Source organism: Anguilla rostrata, chromosome 11 (assembly GCF_018555375.3).
Source record: "Anguilla rostrata isolate EN2019 chromosome 11, ASM1855537v3, whole genome shotgun sequence".
Classification (NCBI taxonomy): Eukaryota; Metazoa; Chordata; class Actinopteri; order Anguilliformes; family Anguillidae; genus Anguilla; species Anguilla rostrata.
In genome coordinates this window covers 15,794,982-15,816,605 of record NC_057943.1, presented here as the reverse complement: position 1 = coordinate 15,816,605, position 21,624 = coordinate 15,794,982, and the positions used below count along the sequence as shown (strand labels likewise).

General features: G+C 43.7%; 1 protein-coding gene across 4 annotated transcripts in view; it reads right to left on the bottom strand.

Moving 5' to 3' along the window:
• Positions 1 to 21,624, bottom strand: part of cacna2d2a (calcium channel, voltage-dependent, alpha 2/delta subunit 2a) — a 235,593-nt gene that overhangs the window by 28,489 nt on the left and 185,480 nt on the right. For all 4 annotated transcript variants that reach the window (XM_064298221.1, XM_064298220.1, XM_064298223.1 and 1 more), the window contains 6 exons: positions 20,444 to 20,494; positions 19,851 to 19,950; positions 12,960 to 13,121; positions 11,236 to 11,346; positions 9,188 to 9,266; positions 4,494 to 4,543 (listed from right to left, as the gene is read on the bottom strand). In XM_064298221.1, coding sequence (XP_064154291.1) covers positions 4,494 to 4,543; positions 9,188 to 9,266; positions 11,236 to 11,346; positions 12,960 to 13,121; positions 19,851 to 19,950; positions 20,444 to 20,494 — 553 coding nt within the window. The remainder of the gene's footprint in view (positions 1 to 4,493; positions 4,544 to 9,187; positions 9,267 to 11,235; positions 11,347 to 12,959; positions 13,122 to 19,850; positions 19,951 to 20,443; positions 20,495 to 21,624) is intronic.

Below are 21,624 nucleotides of genomic sequence, written 5' to 3'. Positions count from 1 at the left end.
CGGCATAAGTACTTTTCCACGGCGAAACCACTTCTAGGGCCTGTCTTGACACCAAGCAAGCAAGAGAGGGGAGGAAAGGGGGGCTGGACTTGCAGTTGATGTACCATGCAGAGAACATGGAATTACGATAATCAAAAAGCGGTAAAATATAAGGCCCCACCCGCTGTTTTGTCATAAACGGAGGGGCCCCGGCAGGTGTTGCCCGTCGTATAGAACAGTGAGTTGCGGCGAGACTGCTGGAGGTCATTCAGCCCTGAGACTCGAGCAGTGCCTCAGGGGCTTTCATCGCCATTATAAATCATTAGGGCTGAGCCATTAAAAAACATTTACACTTCCACACAGAGCGTGCCGGCAGCAAGAGAGCCAGACACCGCCTGCTGCCGCCAAACCAGCATATTTTTATGAAGTTCCTTTTGAAAACAATGCGCTAATCACAACATTTGCTGGCAGCCGTAAGATTCTGTCTATCGGACTGCTTCTCCCAGAGTTTAATTGCAGCTATACTCATGTGGGCTTTTTGTACAACTGCCCATCCTCCAGATTTCTTGCATCCCACCCAAATAGGCTTTCATTGCCGTTGCTCCTCCCACACTTTACTTGTCGCCATGCCTACATGACACAGGCGACCTCTCCAGGTGCTCACAGACCCTCCTACATGGGTTGTTTGTACTGATAAATTGTAGCATATAGCTCTGTAGTGCTGAATTTCAAGTAATTAATAAACCCCTCAGGATGCCAATGAATCACCCACTCAAATAGACATATTCATTCTGTAAGGTTTTTTTTTTCATAGTTCTGTCCTTGCTGCTAAATTTAGAAAGAAAAAAAAAAAAAGCTAGTGGTAAATATAACATTAGTTACGCTAATGCTTAGGCCCGAGATTTTCCCGCTCATTTCACTCGTTTTCCTCTTATTGATGCGGCTCCTTCTTCTATCCATCTTGTACTGCTCCATTATCATGGCAGATAATTACCCAATCACTTCTATTTAAGGATACGTGCAGTAGCAGGGGGGCTGATTCTGGTGTGAGCAATGCATGCTACTCCAAATGTCTCCCTCCCAAACTACAGCAGGGAATGCGGCTGCCCGTGGGTTTAAAAGCAGTGCCTCTCCCTGCTTTATTCATGCCGGCAGAAGCAAGGTGCTGACAAGCGGAACCTATTCTATTATTAGCTCACTAAAGCGGCCATTTAACGCACCACCAGGAGATTTTTCATTGAGATGATGACAGGCAGACCTTTTCAGGGGATGTAGGGAAAATTTACCGGCTGACTGGAACAATCTTGAAAACATGAAAGTCAGTGGCCAGAACCCCCATGGCCGCCCGGCAATTAGCACCGAGACAGAGACGGAGCTAAATCTAATGGTCCTCCTCAGCAGAAATCTCTCTCGTGCCAAGAAAAATAAAGGGAAACAGATCAATGACACAGTTGGCAATACTTAAATATCTCCGGCAAAACAAAGGCCTTGCGGTAAAGTCTTTGACAATGTAGGGGCCAGAGGCAGTCGAGGTAAAGGTGTCATGCAGTTACAAACTGCAATGCTGAAGTATCTGTTCAGTACTGGTAAACAAGCAGTGGTACAAATTTAGGTATAAATAAAAGAGATGTAAAATAATGGAGCACTAAAACAATGTAACAGAGCATTGCAGAAGGTAATGCAGTGTAAAATAAAGTAATGTAATAGGGGGCTGACAGTAGTGAATGGCACTGTGTGGCAGTATACGTGCATGCTTCATGCTGTGACACGTGCAAATCCAGCATTATTGCTGCACCTGCTGGAGGAAACCTATTAAAATAAGTGGCAGATATTAGAATATAATTATGCCTCGACTAATGGAACAGCTGAAAAGTCTATTCTGGGGGACTGAATGGTTTCGCTTGAGCCTGTCAGCCTCCATCCCAGCTTGCCTTGTAGCCCTGGGGAGGCTGAGCGGAGAGACAGAAAGCCAATCTATAACCTGCACCTTCCCTCACCACAACCACCAGCCCCCTCCCTCGCCTCCCCCACCGCCCCCACCCTCCTGCGCCGCTCAATCCATTTTTCATGAATAAGCTATCAATAAAGTTATTACAGTAAGCTTTGGAAAGCCATTTTCTGCCCTGTGCCAGGTGGATAGGGCTGGATTTGGCAAGGCAGCGGGCGTGAATCCCTCCACACCTCAGTGGCTGCTGGAGACCTGCTGTGCCATGGAAGGACAGTTTTTGAGTGGTCCCTCTCTCTATCTCTCTCACCCCAGTGATCCCTGCTCTGCGCCAGGTCAGTTATTCAGGTAAAGTCAAGTTAGATTTTTTTTTTTCTTTTTTAGGATATAGGCCAGTCTACTCCCCAAAGACACGCGTGTCAATAAACAGTGTAATTGCTTTCAGAAAACATTCATGTGGCACAGCGCTTATGACCTAGTCAATAAAAGGGCAAGAGAGCCAATCACAGGGCTTTTGAGTGTCTCCTATGTCCAAGCACTTCCCCTCATGTTCATTCCAGGTACGGGCTGGAAAGAGAGATCGGTACTCTGATAATGTGACCATCATAAATCTCAACTTTATCAGATTATGTATCAAAATGTGAGAACTGCTCTGCATCCTACACAGATTCCCCCTCAAAATTTCAGCGCAAAGTTTTTTTGGACCTTTGCAAAATTTAACTTACAGCAGCCATAATGACTGCACAGCATAATTATCGTTTAAAGGAGGCTTGACCTGAAAATGAAGTGACAAAACTACGTAAATGAACATTGTGACAGCAGATCTCACCACACGCTAAAGCATTTACTGTTTGTGCAACCAGGATGAAAATATGCTGAGACAAAATACACTATATTTCCAGGATGCAATAAAGCGAGTGTGATTTTAAGGCTTCCACTTCAAAGGAAAATATGTATTTATAGAGGAAACGAAAAGGATGACATATTAGGACTTTTTTTCATAGTGCATTTCAGTGGTGGTCTCATTGGAACTGCAGTACTGAAGATTATTTCTAATTAATGAAATCTGCATGGTAACAACACTATCCTTATATTTTAAATGTTTATGGGGAAGGCCTTCCTAAGATGTCCTACTATAATGAGGCAAATGATGCTCCAGCAAAACAAACTCCTCTGGAATTGGGTGTACAGGATCCAGGCCTATTATCTGTGAGAGGGTGTGGACCTTGGGTGCCTGCCAAAGCACCTGGCAAAGCTTGTCGCCCAAAAGAACAGGGTAGTGACATCCCTGGCAGTAAATCACACATAGGATGGAGAAATAAGCTGACCCCAGCCCATTTTGGTGCAAAATCCACTGCTCTGTGGTCGGTAACTAACCAGTCTCCTTGTATATGTACACAAAAATGTACACGTGAATGTGCAATCATGCACTCCTGTACACGTTCAAGTACGTGTACTGAGACAGGCACTCCCACATTTGTGCACATACATACACATGCACACTTTTTAGTTGCTAGGCCAAGATGAAGAGCAGTTTTGTTATAGTAAATGCTATAGTATGGATCACCTATATTAATCCACGATCTCAGGGCTTTCAACATACAATCAACGTACCAGCTGTGGAAGCTGTGGAAGTCGCTCGGGATAAGAGCTAAATGCCTGTAATGTAATGTAACGTAATGTAATGTGACAGAAACGTGCTTACAGATTGAGCACTTAGTGTTTGTGAAATGGGTGAACTTTAATGAGCAACACAGACAGCCCATTAAGTCCTGAACACCTTAGTCACCTTCACCTTCCTCTTTCGCTCCTTCTGAGATTCTCTCCTCCTCTCACCCTCAACCTCACTCAGCCCCTCCCTCACACCTCAAATTCTTCTTCTCCCTCCCATTCTACCTTTCTCCCTCACCCTATCTCTCTCTCTCTCACTCTCCTTCTCCCTCACCTTCACACTCTCCCTCTTCGCTTCTAATGCTCTCTATCTCTCCATCTCTCTCCCCCTCTCTATCACCCAGTCCCCTCCCTCTGGCTGTATAACCTCGGGAGAACCTTCTCCAGGCACTGCTCCGGCGGGTAATTGCAGCGAGGTTGTACAGAGTGGAGAGAGGCTCAGCGCTGATTAGACAGAGAGCTGGATTAATTAGCTGCTTCTTCCCCTCTCTCTCCCTCTCCTGTTATCCTGTGCTCTCTCTCCCACTGTTCTCTCCTTTCAGCCACCCCCCCCCCCCTTCCAGGCATCTGGCCGCACAGTAATCAGGGCAGAGTGAGGGCATATGGGCATGCTGTGACCCTTGCCCCCCAAAGCCTTGTTACGCTGCCCTGGACATCTCTGCAAACACCAGGCATCTCACAGAGATATACATATTAAACTGCAAAGGATGGGGAGGATATAGGTTGGTGCCAAGTACATGCATGTGTTTGTGAGTCTGTACTGTGTGTGTGTGTGTGTGTGTGTGTGCGTTGTGGGTGTGTGCGTGCAGACTGTGGCACTTTGGGGATACTTGCTTTAACCTCAGCCTACGCTGACATCTGTGTTTGGAACCGCACTTTAACAATACACCAGACTGACCTGTGTGTTGATTCTGATGGCGCCAATGGATGGGATCTCAAAGTAGTAACCTGCGGGACAGAAGATAAGACTCAATAAATCTAAACACGACTGACCTGGGATCACAGGATCACACCAGAGCTGGAACTCAGGTAGATGTTCACTGAGTGAATGTCTATGCTTCAGTGTTATTCTGGAGATGCATGAAGCTAGTGATACAGTAAGATAACCATGAATAGAATAAATGTTCTGGTCAAAGCAGTTCAAGGCCTTTTCACATTCAAAATACATTATACATAATCAAAACTGTAAAATTCATGTTTGTGTGTTTTATTCAGATGCTTCATGGACTTACACGTTTGACATCTCATCAGAGGGGATTCATGCACAATCATCTCTATGTTTATACACTTACACCAGTGCTATCTGCACTGCATCTTAATGCAGGTAAGGGCATTCAGTAGAACACAAGCAATTCACATCTAAAATAATCACACTGGTGAGCAGCATCCTGCTACTGCCCTGCATAAGATGTGACATCACTAAATCAATGCACACCACACACACACACACACACACATACACACACGCATACACACACGCATACACACACACCCATACACACACACACACACATGCATACACACACACAGAGTAAGAGATCGCAGAGAGAGATGCTCTCCAAAGGGCCTTGAGTGCCCTGTTAGTGAAGGTTGTGAGGCTGTTCCCCTGCCCTGTCCGTCTCTGCACAGGGACGAATAAGAACACAGATATCAGCAGGTGCATCACGGCGAGGGCCAACACCGCGTCCCACCACCACAGGGCCACCCACCCCACACACCCTAAACAGGGCGCTCATCAGCACAGAGAGCAGCACTGCTCCTTTAGCTTTCCTTCCTTTCTACTGTGGTGTGGCACAGTGGCAGGTCCGAAGTTCAGGTTAAATCGAATTCCTTGCTTGCCTCTTTGTTTTTGTTAGAAGGTGGGTGCAATGTACACAAAGGGGATTTTAAAGAAAAACAGTATGAAGACACACAAAAGAAAATTAGAAATAGGCACTGTTGGAAGGGGAGGGGATTGACTATGCCCCACCCCTTTAAAGAGATTCAGATTGGGCGAAGTTAGAGGCTCAGTGCTTCAATGACCGCAGTGTTCCTCGTCCTTGTTGGTGTGTTTATTTGTCTTTCAGGCGAGTGTCTATTTGGGATGCAGAGCCCGTCTGTGCCTGCAGAACTGATTAGTTAAAACAATGCTGGCAGTCTATGAGAAGCAACTTGCTGGGTCAACAGTCACAACTCATGAAAGTTCTTATGGTGAGAAGTGTTTGTACAGTGAGTGACAAGAGTGCAGACATCATCCAAAGAAAGTTAAGAGGCAAGGCAGGCCTATCTTTGTAAAGGCGTCAAACAAAAGGTATTTCCTACGCACAGACACTGCCTACACACACGCGCACACTCACAGAGTCTGCAGTTCTGAATGGCTGTCTTGATGAGTGGTAGATCTATGACAATATGGACGTTCTTTGGTTAGGAGAGAATCAGTTTCACACAAAGCTCAAGAAAGCGCAGCTCCATTCAACTGCCTCATGAAAAAAACATTTTTTACCTGATTGGCAGAGGACTATACCCATGAAAAATGTCCCACTGTCCACACACAAATGCAACTGTGATTTCTCTTGCAAACACCTGCACACCCAAATCATCTGCAGTCCACTTAGGGAGCACAGCACTGACTTTTGCATGGTACGCATTTCTCAGTTAAATTTCATTATTATTACCATTTGCTTGGCAGCTGCCCTTATCTAGGGTGACTATGCACATAGCAAGCATTTTCCATTTACAACGCTGGATAAATTTCAGCATTAAGTCAAACAATTAATACCACACTCCAGGTAACGACAGTAGTACCTCATCTGGCCATAATACCTGCAGATCAACCAATACTAACTACAGGTATGCCAAACCTTTTATCGGAAACTATAGCATATTTCTAGTTCTGCCAATAGACTTGTTGGTGTGGACGTGTTCATGGCACCTATGCTTATTTAAGCTATTCAGAGGGACTGGAAAAGAGGCAGGCAGTGCAGAAGCATAAATTGTATTACTTTTGGAATTTAAACTAAATGGATGTAGCGGAGCAGTTAAGGAGGTAGTTTTGTAACTTAATTTTTGCTGATTGAATGCTCGGATGGGAGACTGCTGTTATAAGCCTGATGAAAGTACAGTAGCTACTCAGCCTGAATAGTTTCAATAAATATCCTGCTGTTTAAATGGGTGATATGCGAAAATTAAGCGGTGCATGCCAATTGTATAAGGAGGGGGAATTTTTCACTGTGAGGCATCTGTTTCAATAGTTTTGTACAGTATGGCTGCAGTGTGCAGTTAAAGACACACAGAAATGTTTCTGAGAATAAAGATAGCACAGCCAGAGCTACATTATTATCAGCAATGACAGCTCAGTACAATACGACTTTTGCCACGTATGCTTTTTTGGTGAAAGCATAATTTAGGAGTCAACAGGTTCATGACGGATTACAGGCGATGTCTCAGTGAATTCAAATAGTCTGATTTTAACTTTATCACTAGCTGAATACCACACTTTGAGAGTTGGAGGATGGGGGCACTAAGAGAAGGAGAATGAGGAGAACTGCTCAATGGAAGAAGAAGGTCTGGCAGAGAGGTGACTGCACAGAATGTCCTAGCCCTGAGAGGGGGTGGTGTCCCTATGCTGAGTGATTTTTATTACTGAACCTGAGGGATACACATTATTTTCGTAGTTTGCTCAATCCAAACCCAACAGCCTTCCATTGTTAAATAATAACTCCCCCCCCCCCCTTTTTTCTTGTAATCCCCAAATTGTGTCAAAAATTATATCTTTCATTTTTATCTAAGTTACCACTGCACCACTCTCACCCAATGCAAGGAGCATTGTGGGTGAAATGCACACACTTCTACAGTGTATTCACTTGAGAGGAAGTGTGGCTACTTTCTACACTACAAGTCACACAGTATAACAGGAGAGCTAACAGCAACTAGAGGAGAGGCATGTCTTATTTCTGACAACTAGCAGCCATATTTTTTGAGCAAGGAGAAGAACCCTGACCAACACCGACAGACAGAAAGAAAGACAAGAGGGCTGACTAGTGTACATACACAGCCCAGACAGATTGGCAAACCAACAGACAGGAGGTCTGAGTGAAGTAGAGCAGGAGGAGATGTCTGGAGACCCAGCCCTGTAAAAAGCTCTCAAGATAATTTTGTGCCAAATGGAAGCTTGAATTTTTATTGTCAGTCAAAGCTTTTTCATACCAAAGGCCCTGTTTATGCTCACATTTATCTGCAGCTCTGGGAGCATAAAGACTGAACAGGACAACTGAAGCTGTCAAATTGACAGGACTGAAATGTCAGAAGAAAAAAAAAAACAGGCACCACAGTGACATTACATCTTGTACAAAACTCCAAGCCAAAATCAGAGAACGAGGAGATCCAATACCCCATCCTATCAGCTGCAATAATGTTGAAGAGCAAAGAGTGTTTTTTTAACGCATATTACTACGACTCCAGCAAGGATGTAAAAATAGTTATTTTAGTTCTTTCATTTTAAATGCATGCAAATGCCATTAATCTCTACCATAAGCATTATGGAAGCACATATAACACCAGAAAAATCTTAAATCCACGACTTGAACTTGAGGCTTTGGCGAATCAGAGAGTTGCCTTGGTTATCATGACAAAGGCACAGATTCGTCCGTAATTAATTAGAACTTGTGTTGAAGCACTCGGCTTAATTTTCAATGAATTAATTATCGTCTTTGTGAGTGCTGTTCCATTCCTCCTCAATAAAAAGTTATGCATGAGAGAGATGCTGAAATGTGGGAGCTTCAAAACCAAAAAAAGAAGTGTGAGACATGAGACGGTGGGGCCGTGTAAGCCGACGGCAAGACAGATGACTACCGTGGCACTGTTACCCCCGGCCTCACCACGTTCCAGCTCAGAAGACCTCTAAAAATGTCAGTACAGCACAGTACTGTACATGCAACAGTAATAAAGTAACGCTTTGCGCAAAAGTCACTGCAAATACAGGCCAGACTGTTGGCAAATTCCAACTATGATGCAAAGAGCGTTTCTAATTTGGGTGAAGATGCACTGCATAAGAAAAATAAACGTAAAGTTTGGATGCAGGGGGGAGTTTGGATGTAAACAGAGAAAGTGTATATCAAGACAAACTAAATACAATACAGACATTAGTCATTCAGAATTTGTCCGTCATTTTATATGTTTATGATTTTTATGTTTTTCTCCACAAAATCGTTTGGCCAAGTGAGTTTTAGCGACTACCAAACTTTCAGAACTGTCAACTTTTAACTGTTAGCCAAAGTTAAGGACAAGTGTAGAATCCCAACCTACGACTTTTAAAATATGAACATTACACAAGGAAAAATGAAGAGGGGAGTGATTTCAGTGCCCAAAACTGGTCAGTTTAGCAGGCTATCGTCATCAGGCAGTTTAGCTCGGATAAGGGCAGTTGAGTGCCACCTGTGCCAGTACTGTCCTGTACTGTAAAATCTTCCCTTAGGGAACAGAGGGGAATCACACAAGTACAGTAGGCAGGTCAAATGGGATGTGGGAGTTCTTTACCCCAGCTCTGCCCAATGCAAAGTAGTGAAAGCCTTCTGTCTAATAGAGGTCCAAGTGTAGCCACCACTAACCTCTTACCTTTATTCGCACAAGCTATCCACTGCAAGGGGGTGACATCATAGTTGTGTTGGCCCACAGAGAATGTAAATACTCGCACCTGGAGAGGCAGAGGGTGAGAGGAAAAGCCAGAGAGAAACAGACAGATATTAACAATAAGACCAATAACATTAACTCAGTATAAACACAATACCTTGTACTAGTGTCAGCCATAGAGTTATACTCTCAAACTACACTTGGATCAGGATCACTTTGCTCTTTGAAATAGAAGAGAGGGACAGAACCATAAGACATGGGAAGAGGATCTGACTTTAAAAAGAGAGGAACAAAAAAGTAGAAGGAGATAAGACAGAGATATTGAGCAGAAAATAGAATGTGAGATAAAGAAAAAGAAAGAGAGAGAGAGCCACAAGGGGATGATGATAACCAAGTTAGGGGGCTAAAGAGGACAAAGAGGAAGATAAGATATGGGTAGGAACAGAGGAAGCCAGAGAAATTAGAACACTAGTTGTTACTATGATTTGTCTACACAACTTGATTGTCATGCCAATACTGTAAGTCTCCAAAAATACAGGATAAAGAGAGGGAAAACCAGTATGATGCAGTGAGAGACTGAGGAGACTCATTTGAGTGTACAGTGTGGATTTATTTCATTCCTGTCACAGGGCAAGGTCAGTACCTCAATGTGACACTACTATAGAACCCCACAAGTGGCCTCTGATTTATATCATCAATGCCGTGACACACAAAACATTGATGCAAACAATACATGTACAAGTGTCATTTTAAGGGGGTGTGTATGACCTCTGTGTCTTTAACAGACAAACATGACAACAGGAGAGACTCCATTTATTTGACAGTTTGACACTGTGTGACCCAACCTCGTCCTTCAGCTGAAGTGCTCTAGTAACTCCTGGAGTTAATCAAGGGTGTCCAAGCAACAACATTCAGACCATCTACCTAGAACGTAGGTTTTTGAAAATTCCTTGTTCTCTCTTCCCTGGCTATGTAACAACTTTCAAGTATATTTTGCAGATGACCTAAAACTAATTTCAAGCTCCAATCAGGTATGTTAAATGCTAACGATAAAGCAAAATCATGTTTCAGACACCCATGATATCCTTGAGAAGTGAGATCAAAGAAATATGCAGGGTATGTGATCTGACTGCGAATCACAGCGAATCCTGCAAAAACATCCCCTAATGTGCCCTAAAGGGAAGTTCAGTTCCCTTTGGGGCACCAAGGTGAGAACATCGATGAGTTACTTCATCCTTATTATTTAAAATGTACATCTAATTGCAGCTTGAAATGAATTTGAAGCTTTCTTGAAAAAGTCAATGTTAATTTGAAAGCAGACCACCCGTGTAGCTGGAGCACTCTCCCTGGAGCCACCCACGCCAATGCAGTTTTATCTGGATGGTGTGCCCATCAAAACAACAGAAAGGGAAAAATTTAACATTTACAAAAAAAAGTGTGTGATAGCAAGAGCTGTTACTGAGAAAAGCAGTAGAAAGTTGGAAAACGGAGGGGCGGGGGCAGTCACTTGTTTATGTAAGACGACAAGCAGCAAAAGACAGAAGACAGCAGAGGAAGAAAGAAAAATAGAAAGTGAACGAGAGAAGACTGTTGGTGTTCATATGGAAGCTCTGATGATTAAGTGGCTAATTAGCTGTGGGGTCAGAGCTGTTAACACCAGCAGCGAATCTCCTCGCTTTTGAGACAAGAAAGGAAAACATAGAGAACGCTCTTTAATAGAGAGCAAGAGGGTTTGGGAGGACAGGACAGAAATAAACGACAAAGACAGAGAAGGAAGGGAGTAAGAGGAAACAGGTGTGAGACACTGAGGAGAGAATGGAGGGGGGGATTCTTAAGATCCAATCAAACCCACCTAAATCACAAAACAACAGTATTGGTTCCATGTGGGATGAGAAGCATGAAGGATGGTTTACTTTATATGAGGAATTTTGCCAGTGTGGTGGCAAAACTCCCTCAATTCAGGGAATATAGTTAAAGATGATAAACAGAGAAGGGCTGAATCTGCGATATGAAGGACAGTAAAAAGGACTGACCGTCTTGTTGGGCCAGTTGTATCTCTCAAAGATGTCTTGTGCTCGGTCCTCGCCTCCGTCTGTAAACATCATAATCATCTTGTTGCAGTTTGCTCGCGGGACATTGCTATCCTGTTCGTTTCAGAGAGAGAGAGAAAGAGAGAAAGAGAAAGAGAGAGAGAGATAATGGAAAATGACAATTAATCATAATAATAATAATAATAATAATAATAATGTGTGTACATGTGCGTTTTTGTGATGTGTATATGAGTGACTGCTCATCTTTGTTTATGTGTATATGTATTAGGTGTGCGTGTGTGTGTATGTGTTATTAGACAGGCCAGCAGTGGCCAGAGTAAGGATATTTGAATTTCCAGTTTGGTGGACAGTGAAGTGAGCTTTTGGCTCCAGGTTCAGTTTGCTACTCAAGCAAGCAGTCTGAAATATAAATAAGCACTATGGATAAATGCTATGCGCATAATAGAAAAACTTGAAGAAGCAATCAAACTTGGTGTTGAAAGTATTCATCAGTCTCCTGACAGGACAAGTGAAGTCCCCTCTATATCTCACTCTTTATCATTCATGTCTGGTCTTAATGGCTGATTCCCTGCCGTGGCTTCAGTTTCAATTGAAGCGGCTCCAATGATTTGGGCATTGATATGCAGGCTAGCGCAGTGTCACTCTGACAAGATTCTAATAAAGATAAATAATATCATTACAAAACAGTTTTTCTTTTATTATGGGTCCACAGCCAATTATTCAATTCAATTGCTGTGGACACAGATTAAAATGCCTTTTTTCTCCTTCAGTTGAACAGGACTTGCCAGCTTAGTACATTAACCAATTGGCTGCTATTTTTCTCACAAATCTGTTCCACCCTAATGGCATTGGAATTGAAAGCAGCTGTAGATACAGCCTAGATCCGTACCGATTTTAAAATCTAACGTCAGCACACAAGAGAATGTGTGGAAGTAAAATTGTAATTGATTCAAAGTGCAAATGCTTCATAATTTACAAACATTTTCAAGAATATACTTGTAAGATATCATCTTGTAAGAGAAACAGGAAAACAAGAAAAAAAGTCACAGGGCCTCCAGTTTACAAGTAGAAGTTGAAGCCACATGTTTCGTGCCCTTGGTCTGATAAAGGATTGATTTGGCAGAGTCCTTCAGGCCCAATATGAATTATGACCACAAGCAAAAGCACGTTTCCAAGTGTTCTACAGGGAACTCAAATAACAGCCCTATTACAATGAAAGAATAAAAAAACAGGACACAAAGTAACAGCTGGAGCATGTTTTGTGCAGGCCAGCAGGAGGTTATGAGGGGTCACAGGCGCTTTGTGTACCACAGCTCCACACAATCAGTTAAGGCACAATTAACTCTTTTCAATATAAAGGTGAATATACTGCCCTAAGTGGAAGCACAGTCATTTGTTGAAGTTCCAATTGAAATCATAATCGGTTCAGGGGAAATTCTACAGAAAATAAAAATAATGTTCAGAAAGAGCAGCAGTATTGTCTTGATAAATTTTTTTTAGATGTTAAAAAAAGAAAAAAGAAAAAAAGAAAGGTGCGGGGCGAAGGTTCTTTTTGGGAAACATTTGGGTCAACATGAATTGGCCTTCAGGATGAAAGATTGACAATGTCTTTATCCAGAGTTGAATTTAGGCTTAGTCTATACATTCGGAACTATAAATTACAGGCATAAATAAATTGGGAATCACACTCCTCCTGGGCGTCTTACATTGAGCAGCTGCTGGAAGGCAAAATGGAAGCCGGACTTGTAGTCTGTGGTGCCTTTGGCAGACATGTGCTGCACGGCCTCCTTGAAGATTTTCTTGTTGCGAATATTGGCCTGGACCAGATTCTTGAAGCAGGGCACCACTGCGTCAGCCTTTTCATTGAACTGAGAAAGAGAAAGAGAAAAGAGAGCGAGCGAGAGAGAGAGAGAGAGAGAGAGAGAGAGAGAGAGAGAGAGAGAGAGAGAGAGAGAGAGCTGTAGTCAATATGAGTATTCTATTCGATGCACAGAATCCCATTATCTTTATTTGACCTCTAATCTAAATCCAAATTAGTCTACTGTCATAAATATACAAAACTATACCAATGCAGAATATTAAGTGTGTGAATCATGCAGTGATCTGTGCCTGTCCTGTTTTTCAAACTTTCCAGCATGGACTTAGTAGGCAGATTGAAAAATCGGCCTCAAATACCATCCACCGCATGGTCATGACTGGACCAATCGCACTTCAATGTCATTATTTGCCTCAAAACAATGGGAACCCATTTCCCCCTCTTACATATAATGCGGGGGCATATTCAGCTGCAAAACCCCCCACAAATCAGCCCCTACAGACCCCCAACTCCCATAAGCCCCTGCTCCGTTCATTCTTCTCACAATGCGCATCACCCAGCTTACATTATCTTTTCTTGTCTGCATAGATCAACCCACCAATGCCAAGAAGAGATCCTTGACCCCCTGAGTCCAATGAATGACCCCCTTGTGTGAGATTTGGCCGGCCAAACAGAGCCACTCCAGGTACGACTCTACATGAGGTTGATAAAGCTGTTTGCTTCTTGCTGTCATGCTGGCAAAAGCCCTATAATTTCAGTGGCTGTTTTCAAAAAGAACAGTTGCTTTGGCAGTGCCTCAGAACATGAGCAATTATTTTAACATGAGTACAGCCGACTACGCACCATGACACAGTTGTCTGTGCCTTCGCAATTGAGAACATTGGTTAGCTTTGGTAATGTCAGTCTTTTAATGTTCTCACTTTATGAAGGTCATTTGCAGTGCTTTGACATTCTGCAGATTAAGAATGTGCAAAACCAGACAGAAACCATCGTGAAAGTCTAATAAATTTAGACACATTTAGCTTTCCCTCAAAACCTTAGGCTCACAATAAATTATACCAGGAATACCATTTAGGCGTAAAGTAAGCATTATCTTTATGATTAATTCAAAATGGAGCTCAATGCATGGAATACTCAGGTGTTACAGGGATAGAACGTCTCGTTTACACAAAATCTGCGGTGATTACAGCCTGATGATTACACCTGCAATGAATCAAGGAAGGCCAGCTGACACGTCTTACTCTATCTGTTTGAAAGGCAGGTCCTGGAGAGGCTTTCAGATAAAGCCGTAGACACAGCGTGGATGACTGTCAGCCAGGTGTGCAACCACCTGACAGGGCTCAGAGATGGGGGGGGGGGGTTGTTAGATGTTGGGCGAGCAGCTGGCCACTTTCCTCTCAGGTAGGTCCCTCTGGGTGGCTAATTAATGGAACCATGGTGCTTTGTTTGACAGAAGCAAAATGAATGGCTGTAACATTCCATTGGCATGTATGCTACCACAGCGCTCCACACTGTGCTGGAACATGACTGACCATGGAGGGAAGGGTTTGGAGAGACCGTGAGCTGGGAGGGGCCTTAGTGTGCGGCTGAGAGATGTGAGGTAGACAGAAACTCTCCACTCATTGCGTTCAGCCAACTGTCATATACAGAAACCACTTTGGTTTGAAATTAGGGTCAACAATTTTTATCCTGAAGGACAATTCGCTCCCAGTCTTTCTACAGCTGCTGGGAAGTTATTCAGCTGCAGGTGTAGTCAGTAAGGAAAGATTGCGCCTATTTCTCCCAGATGGCTGGTGGGAGGCTGGCCAGGGTGATTCCTCCCCTGGGGACCCGTTGCTGGTATGGGGAGGATGAGGCCGTGTTTGCGGGCCAGGGGCAGCAGCGGTCTGGGGAGTTCAGCGAATGTCAGGGAGAAAATTTCTTAATTTCACCTTTCCTAATCACTGGCTCAGCACCCTCCGTCTCTGCGCCTGTCTCAGCTCAGATAACTCGGGTGCTTTTTTTTGTCATTTAACCGAGCACCGCTACATCCCCTCGCTGATGTGAAGGACGAGCCTTGGGCGGCTGCTAAAAAAAAGACCACGGATATAAGAGGTGCGCTGGAGAACACATCCTGGAGCCTGGGCTGAGCAGCTGTATGTGGAGCAGACGGGCCAGCCATCACAATCCATTTGGCGCTCTCCCTCCTTCCCCTCCCTGGGGACTAGGGGTGGGCAAACCCAGGGAGAGAATACGGCCTGTATACTGCACCGCCTGCCTAATCTCACCTGTCCACTCCACTTGCTCAGACTGTCACGTTCACACCGAGCCCCTGGGTGCCTCCCTGCCCCCACCAGCCTCCATTCTCACATTCCTTCAGCTAACGTACTGTAGGACCGGCAAAGTCTGTGTTTGTGTGTGTGTGTGTGTGTGTGTGTGTGTGTGTTCATGTGTGTGTGAATGGATGCACACATGTACAGGTTTACTTAATGCATGTGTTTCTGTGTGTGACAGTGAACACACAGAAAAACACAAAAAACAATAACAAAAGAACAATAAACAAACATTTGACTCAGTTATCTGACTGTACTATATTGTGTGAAATTTGTCATTGGCACATTCAACAAAAAATACACTTATCCAATCTATGTGTCTTGGATATTAAATATATTATCCAAGACACATAGGATACTTGTGTTTGAATGTCTGATTGTGCGTGTCCATTTGTGTTTGAGCTCATGACCACTTAGGTCAGGTCAGGTCACGCCATGAGTTCAGGACCATGCAGACTAGTAACCATGGAAGCACTGAGAGGGTAGTGTACATCTGTACACCTGGATGCAACCACAGGGCACCCAGCCTTATGGTAAGACATTTCAGCCAACTGAATAAGACACTCCAAAGGGTGTCTAAAGAACGACATTTAGACAGAAATAGCTGCACCAGGGGAAGTCAGGTATTGTATCACCGCCCAGCACAATTGTTCAATAATGTCTGCAATTTATATTTAATATTATCCTAATATTTTCAACGCAAAAAAAGAAAAAAGAAAATAAAGGCTGATTTTCAGTGAACTCACAGGTCCTCTGATAATACTAGTCCCATAAACAGAGTTTGCCATCAATTCCTGGAGACCCATAAGAAGGGGGATAAAAATGTACAGTAATCAATCAGAAGAACAAGGCCTGAGAAGGCGCTAGGACGAGTTGCATTTAAGGCAGGCTCAGGTAAATCATTTCCAAAATGACAGCAAATGGGCTACACCCGTTTTTGATTGATGCCATAGTCACTATTACTGGGAAAGACAAAATGTTTCCATGCTGTTGGCTACCGTACATGTGTTTTGTTGTTGTTAGTGTAAGCAAGGGCATGTAATGAACAGCTGACATTTAATGCTCTTCTCTGAAATTTTGGAGGTAATACCATGAGCCTTTAATCCTCTATGAATCATGCACTGAAATTATGAATGCGCTCATATCACCCACACTGTCCTACAGTACCAGTGCTGCCCAAATAGTACTTTACATACTACACAAAGCAAATTTATCTACTGCAGTCTGCCACTGTATTAGCTCCCACTCCAAAAAGACAGTAAGTACCTGTGATGGTAGTTCGTATTTAATCACTAGAGTAAATATAAATGAATAAGAACTTCCGAAGTACAGATATATTTGGAATAGTTCAACAGTTATGCATGAATGTGAAACAAATTACTGTTTCAATCACAGATATTCCCCAGAAACAGAACTAATAAATCTGTGATCAAATGTTTATGCAATCAAGGATCAGTAGAAATGGGATTCTCAGTGGACTGCAAAAAAAGTAAATGAAATGAAACCCTGTGAAAATGTTTGGTTGGATGTACAGTATCCTACCAAGAGCTGAGTATATCAGATAAACGGGTCTGCTGATGAATCTGAAGCCAGCTATACATTCTCCCATCATTTAATTTACGAAGTTCAGTTCATAACAAACAACCTTAGGTGCCCCTGAAAACGTCGCAGACAGCCGGTACACACAGCGCACACATACGCACACCCATCCTGCCAGCACCGGCTCTGCTTTAGAGGTTGATTAGGGCTTTAACAGTCTCTCAAAGACAGCATTACCTGCTGGATAACCGAGCGTGGCTGGAACTAACTGTCCCCGAGACGGACACAAGGGCATCGCTGGCGAGCGGCAGAAGCCCAAGGTCAGACTGAGGCGGCTGAAACGCATCAGAGAGGAGAAATCTCTCTCACTGAGTCTGAGTGTATGCGGGTGTATGTACTGCGTGTGCATGTGTGTGTACATGTATGTGTCGGGGTGTGACATGCACTGGTGCGATTCTGTGTGCGCATGTGTGTGTGTGTGTGTGTGTGTGTGTGTGTGACTGTGTGTCTGAGTCTTCTGCCTCTCAGTGTGGGTTTAGTGGTGGCATGTCTGACCTCATACCTTACTCATGTTCTATCATTTAACACGCATACGCACACATGCATATACGCATGCATGCGCACATGCATACAAGCATGTACGAACACACACACACACGCACACTCCCTCACATACACACACATATACACACACATACACACATGCACAGTAATCCTGAAGCTTGTTTAAGCAGAAGTAAATGCTCCCAAAATGCTCACTAAGAGAGAATTGCACCATTTTTAACAAAGGACAAAGTTGCAGTATCCTCATGAAGGTTAGACTTACACTTTTCCCGCTGCTGTTTTTTTTTTTAGAGGGCTGAGAATTGGTAACATTATTGCCCAGATTATCCCATTTCTCCAGCTCATAGCTGGGATTTACACACTAAAGGCAAGGGATAAGGAAAGATTATCAGTGTGGGTCTTCAGCCAGCAGCAGCACACCCACTGCTCTTCATAATCACAGCATGTGTGTGAGTGTGTGTGTGTGTGTGTGTGTGAGTGCATGCCTGTGTGTGTGTGCGTGTATATGCACGCGTGTGTGTGTCTGTGACAGTTTGCGTGTCGCTGCTCTCACACGTTCAGGATTCTGTTGATCAGTGCACACTCTGCTCCAGCTTGCATCATAGCAGTGCGTGGTCAAGCACTCTGACATTCCGTCAAAATAAATAACGGGAGAGATGGGCAGAAGGAGAGGCAGGCGGAAGAAGAGAGAAGAACAGAATGGCACAACGAATAGAGGCAGAAAGAGAGACAGAGCAAGATATGTGATCTAGCATTACTGCTGGCTCTGTGGTCACCCTCCCTCCTCCTTCCACCAATCCCCTTCCCTCTCCTAGTCTCTTTCTTCACTTCTTCCAGCTTTAGACTGGCCTTTTCCTCCTTATCTGATCACATGCAACTTCAAGGAATTACCACAAGAAGAGAAGAGATTATATAAAAAAAAATCAGATTACTATTACTCATTTTATTATTTATTTCATGTAATGGGCTCTGAAAGGCATTGAGCGATATCTATGTGTCCAGAGAGCCAGGCATAAGGTGTGTGAGGGAAAGGTGATTACTCCAACAGGGGCTCGCCACTGACGACTTCCATTTCCACTCCCATTCAAACCTTCCCAATTTCTGCCTTTCTTTCAGATCAGTTGATAGTGCATGACACATGGATGCACACAATGTACACACACGCACACGCATGCAAGCATGCACGCACACACACACACACACACACACACACACAAGCCCGGGAAGTAGTATATGGCTTCCTTGGGCAAGCCTTGAATGGACTGTAATGAAGTACAGATTTAATCTGATGTTGTCGGCTCACGCTCGCGGTCTCTATCACTTACATTAACACGATAAAGGAAATGGTCTTGTACTTCTCTGGGCACATTATTGTGAACCGAGGAGCAAGAGCCACTGTATCACAAATGTTCCCCACGTAACAATTTATTCTTATTTGCTGATCGGAACACACGGCCACACAGGAAACATCAAAATGAGACAATTATATTAAAAGAGACCAAGAGAGATCAGACAGGCAGGGAGGTTTCATTTCGTTATTGCTTGCAGTTATAAATGTAGGTATACCTACTTACTTTTTCCACATTTCCCTTTTATATTATTTAATTTTTTTAACTTATTACCTTGTGTTCAGTAATATGTATATACTTTTGCGATACAAGCAAATGTTGTCATGTCAATGAAGCTAATTTAAAACTGAAATTGAACAATAAAAACTGCAATTGACTAGAAGCAGACAGCCTGACAGAAACAGAAAGGCAGAAAGAAATAACCTGACAGACATAAAAGTAAACAGACAATGAAGCATTCAGACAGCGGCAAAAGAAAGGTATAAACAGAGCATGAGGGTGAAAGAGTGAGAGAGAGAGAGAGAGAAAGAGAGAGAGGCTGAGAGATAAATCAATTTGGTTCCCAGTGGCAGAAGCAAATCATTGTCTCTTAGTAGTGAACAAAATTAAAAGGGACAGATTATTCCCTGTTGTGGTGTTTAAAATGGCATTATTGCCTTATAAAGTGGATATAAAGATGAATGAAATGCTATGCTGATAAGGCAGCAGGGTTTTGTCGACCTGTAATCTTAACAGATGCTGGGGCCAGAATATTTCTTATACACGACAAACACACACACACACACACACATGCAAACACACATCCGACCTATTTCATTGATGTCATAGCTGAACTTCTTTGCCCCCATGAAACAAACACATGCACGCACACACAGGCATTCAGTTTTATTGAAACAACTGTCCCTAATTGGACACACACACACACACATACTGTACATGCACTACTGTGCACCACACACACACTACTCATGACGTGAGACCTTGACGTTTGACATTTGGGACAGCATGCACACTCACCCTGGCCACGTTGACATAGTCATCATCTGACAGAGTGTCCAGCATCTCCATCACTGAGGTCTTCATCAGTTTGAGAGTGAGGCCACTCACACTGCCACTCCTAGATGGACACCAGCAACGCACATGGTCACCAGTGAAACAGATTCATCACATGATCATTATGTAATGTGATTTAATGCCTTCTCCTGAATTATGCATTACTTATGCCTTCAATTTATGTCCTCCTGGTGACAAATGTCCTCAGAAGTTGGCAATTAAATCTAATATAATCTCATCTAATCTACAGTAATCTAATCTAATCACAAAAAATTCACAAGAAATTGGACAACACAGTATTGGACTTTTGTTCAGTCAAAAGTTATCTGTACGATATATCTTATTAAAGGATATTATTTAATTATTTTCTGTGTGTACCTCCTTTCAAAATGCCTTATTTGATTTAATACTGTTAAGCAAAATTTAAAAAGTGAATTAATGTCTGTGACAATCATAGAGGAAAATATGGTAAGATGGCCTGTCTGAAATTGTGTGTGTGTGTGTGTGTGCTTTCTGACATGAAGACACTAACATACAGGGAGGTTCTGGATACTTACACGTCAACAATGATGACCATGTCTTTGGGAGAAGATGCCCCCTGGATGTACCTGTGGGCAAGAAGGAAGAAGTGACCTGATGACATGAGTCTGGTCCTCAGACGTGCAGCCTTGTCTTGTTATTTAAAAGAGTGCAGGGGATGACTCACTGTTGACAGAGTGATTTATCTGTGAAGTGTTAAACAGATCATTTAGGCTGCCAGCCCCTTCGTCAGGTGGAGACATTAGCAGTTTTGTATGATTATGTTATGGTTGCTGATGTGTTTCTAAAATAGGAACAGATGTGCTTCCCAAGCTTTCCAGTTCTTTCCTGTAATGCTCTGTGAACCTTTGCGGAAACTGACATGGCAGCTGAATTTCCAGAAACAAGATTCAGAAGCAAGGAAAGAGAAGTACATACATACACACATACATACATACACATACACGGGGATATAAATACACTAACCGGATCCAATCTGTTTGCAATTAAAAGCACATTATGCCTGCCTTGATCTGAGCATGACTGATGGGCCTCATGGACCTCCGCCTTCAGCTTTGATCTCGCTTTAAAAAGGCACAGGACAACAGAGGGTGTCTCCTGCGTAAGGCTGCATGCAGGTGGCGTGTGTCTCAAGGGAAGGCAGCGCATCGGCGGAGCCTCTTCCCGTCTCTTCATTATCAGCCCTTTCAGTGCATCTCCCTGTTTGCCAAGCACCGTGGGCCGGCGTCGCTCTCTCTCTCTCTCTCTCTCTCCGCTGAACGAGGTCAGACTAAAACAGACGTGGCGGAGCCAAAACTCTCCGGGCATCGCCGCTGCCCCGCCTGGATTAGAGGGGGCGAGAGCCGGCGGCGGGCGCCACCCAAACCGGCACTGCCCAAACCGGCGCGCTGACTCCCTAACCCCCGCTCCCTCGCTCCCGTCCTGGCCGCGGCTCAGAAGCTCAGTCCCGTGTTCATGTGGGAAAGCGCGGCTGAACAGCCCAGACCGGGGCGGCACTGCCAGCCAGCTCCCTGATAGAGAGACCCGCAGCCCCGAGGCTGCCGCAGCCCGGAGAGCCAGATTAACTGAGCATGTCCAGGGTAAAAGAAAGAGTGGGGAAAAAAATCCAATTATTTTCAATAATAGACAACGGCACATCAAAGGTAGAACTTCCCCTGCTCTACGAGTCTGTGTGGCATTCAGAATCAGGTCTGGAACC